Source organism: Penaeus chinensis, chromosome 31 (genome assembly GCF_019202785.1).
Source record: "Penaeus chinensis breed Huanghai No. 1 chromosome 31, ASM1920278v2, whole genome shotgun sequence".
Classification (NCBI taxonomy): Eukaryota; Metazoa; Arthropoda; class Malacostraca; order Decapoda; family Penaeidae; genus Penaeus; species Penaeus chinensis.
In genome coordinates, this window is record NC_061849.1 from 15,484,368 (window position 1) to 15,486,867 (window position 2,500).

Sequence of the window (2,500 nt, forward strand, 5' to 3'; positions counted from 1 at the left end):
TCAGGAATTGCTAGCCGCGAACATATCGGTCTAACTATAGAAACATGTTTCATATATTTATTTTGTTTTTATTTATATTATCTTGGTAGTCAGGAGTCGTTTAAAATGCCGTCCGTTTCATAAGGAACGCACATTTTCCCTTATTTTGGTAAGTGGTTTCATCTGATGCTGTATTTTCCATTTGATGAACAGTACAAGTCTAAGGGTTTTATATAATTATATCTGTTAAATGAAACCAAACGATATTCGGTATACACCATGGCATTGTGGTGTTCTAACCTGTTTGAGATGTTGCTTATCGTAATGTCTAGAAAAAAAAATGTCCATTTCACGGGTTATGTAATCAAAAATATTTCGTATTATATCAGTATAACCAAGTGTAAAAGCCCACCAGTTTGGGATTTGCTTTGGTTTACCCTCCGATCTCCCATTTTCTGTGAGAAACCATGGATCTTCGAGGAAACGATGTATAACCACCACCACCTCTCTGTCACAGACCAAGACGACGAAACCGACGGCGAGAAAGTGTACAACTCGACGACGGAGCCCATCAAGAAAGGCAACTGGTGCTGCAACTGGATGCTGAGGTCCGTCTGCAAAATAGGAAAGAGGAAGAACAAGGGAAAGCCGAAGGAGAAGAGGCAGAAGAAGAAGGAGGAGGAGGAGGGAGGAGGCAGCAGCTACTTCGCCTCGACGTACTGCCGCAGACAGTGGTACATCCTCCTCGTGCTGTGCCTGGGTACTCTGACTTCCTCCTTCGCCGTGTGTCTGTTCCCGCCCTTCTTTCCGAGGATTGTAAGTACGGAGAGATCCCTAAAACGGTCTGCAGGGAAGGGGTGTGCAGGGCAAAGGGTGAGGTGGTGGTGGGCCTCTTATACTTGGGCGGCTGTGGTGGAAGCAGTTGTGAGAATTTCCAGGAGCTTTCAGTTTTGTTTTATTCATATCGTTATTTTTCATTCTCCCTTATTTTCTTCCTCATTTTCTTTTCCTTACTTCTCTACCCCTCCTTTTCTTTTCCTTATTTCTCTACCCCTCCTCCTCCTTACTTCTCTACCCCTCCTCCTCTTTACTCCTCTACCCCTCCTCCTCCTTACTTCTGTACCCCTCCTCCTCCTTACTCCTCTACCCCTCCTCCTCCTTACTCCTCTACCCCTCCTCCTCCTTACTCCTCTACCCCTCCTCCTCCTTACTCCTCTACCCCTCCTCCTCCTTACTCCTCTACCCCTCCTCCTCCTTACTCCTCTACCCCTCCTCCTCCTTACTCCTCTACCCCTCCTCCTCCTTACTCCTCTACCCCTCCTCCTCCTTACTCCTCTACCCCTCCTCCTCCTTACTCCTCTACCCCTCCTCCTCCTTACTCCTCTACCCCTCCTCCTCCTTACTCCTCTACCCCTCCTCCTCCTTACTCCTCTACCCCTCCTCCTCCTTACTCCTCTACCCCTCCTCCTCCTTACTCCTCTACCCCTCCTCCTCCTTACTCCTCTACCCCTCCTCCTCCTTACTCCTCTACCCCTCCTCCTCCTTACTCCTCTACCCCTCCTCCTCCTTACTCCTCTACCCCTCCTCCTCCTTACTCCTCTACCCCTCCTCCTCCTTACTCCTCTACCCCTCCTCCTCCTTACTCCTCTACCCCTCCTCCTCCTTACTCCTCTACCCCTCCTCCTCCTTACTTCTGTACCCCTCCTCCTCCTTATCCTCTACCCCTCCTCCTCCTTACTCTCTTACCCCTCCTCCTCCTTACTCCTCTACCCCTCCTCCTCCTTACTCCTCTACCCCTCCTCCTCCTTACTTCTGTACCCCTCCTCCTCCTTACTTCTGTACCCCTCCTCTTCCTCTTCCTCTTCGCTTCACCTCCTCCTCTTCCTCTTCCTCTTCCTCTTCGCTTCACCCTCCTCTCCTCTTCCTCTTCCTCTTCGCTTCACCCTCCTCTTCCTCTTCCTCTTCCTCTTCGCTTCACCACCTCCTCTTCCTCTTCCTCTTCCTCTTCCTCTTCGCTTCACCACCTCCTCTTCCTCTTCCTCTTCCTCTTCGCTTCACCACCTCCTCTTCCTCTTCCTCTTCCTCTTCGCTTCACCACCTCCTCTTCCTCTTCCTCTTCCTCTTCGCTTCACCACCTCCTCTTCCTCTTCCTCTTCCTCTTCGCTTCACCACCTCCTCTTCCTCTTCCTCTTCCTCTTCGCTTCACCACCTCCTCTTCCTCTTCCTCTTCCTCTTCGCTTCACCACCTCCTCTTCCTCTTCCTCTTCCTCTTCGCTTCACCACCTCCTCTTCCTCTTCCTCTTCCTCTTCGCTTCACCACCTCCTCTTCCTCTTCCTCTTCCTCTTCGCTTCACCACCTCCTCTTCCTCTTCCTCTTCCTCTTCGCTTCACCACCTCCTCTTCCTCTTCCTCTTCCTCTTCGCTTCACCACCTCCTCTTCCTCTTCCTCTTCCTCTTCGCTTCACCTCCTCCTCTTCCTCTTCCTCTTCCTCTTCCTCTTCGCTTCACCTCCTCCTCTTCC

General features: G+C 50.9%; 1 protein-coding gene across 3 annotated transcripts in view; it reads left to right on the forward strand.

Moving 5' to 3' along the window:
- The window catches only part of LOC125041877 (MFS-type transporter SLC18B1-like), a 20,041-nt gene that overhangs the window by 7,413 nt on the left and 10,128 nt on the right, over positions 1 to 2,500 (forward strand). For all 3 annotated transcript variants that reach the window (XM_047637248.1, XM_047637249.1, XM_047637247.1), the window contains exon 3: positions 497 to 795. In XM_047637248.1, the coding sequence (XP_047493204.1) occupies positions 497 to 795 (299 nt within the window). The remainder of the gene's footprint in view (positions 1 to 496; positions 796 to 2,500) is intronic.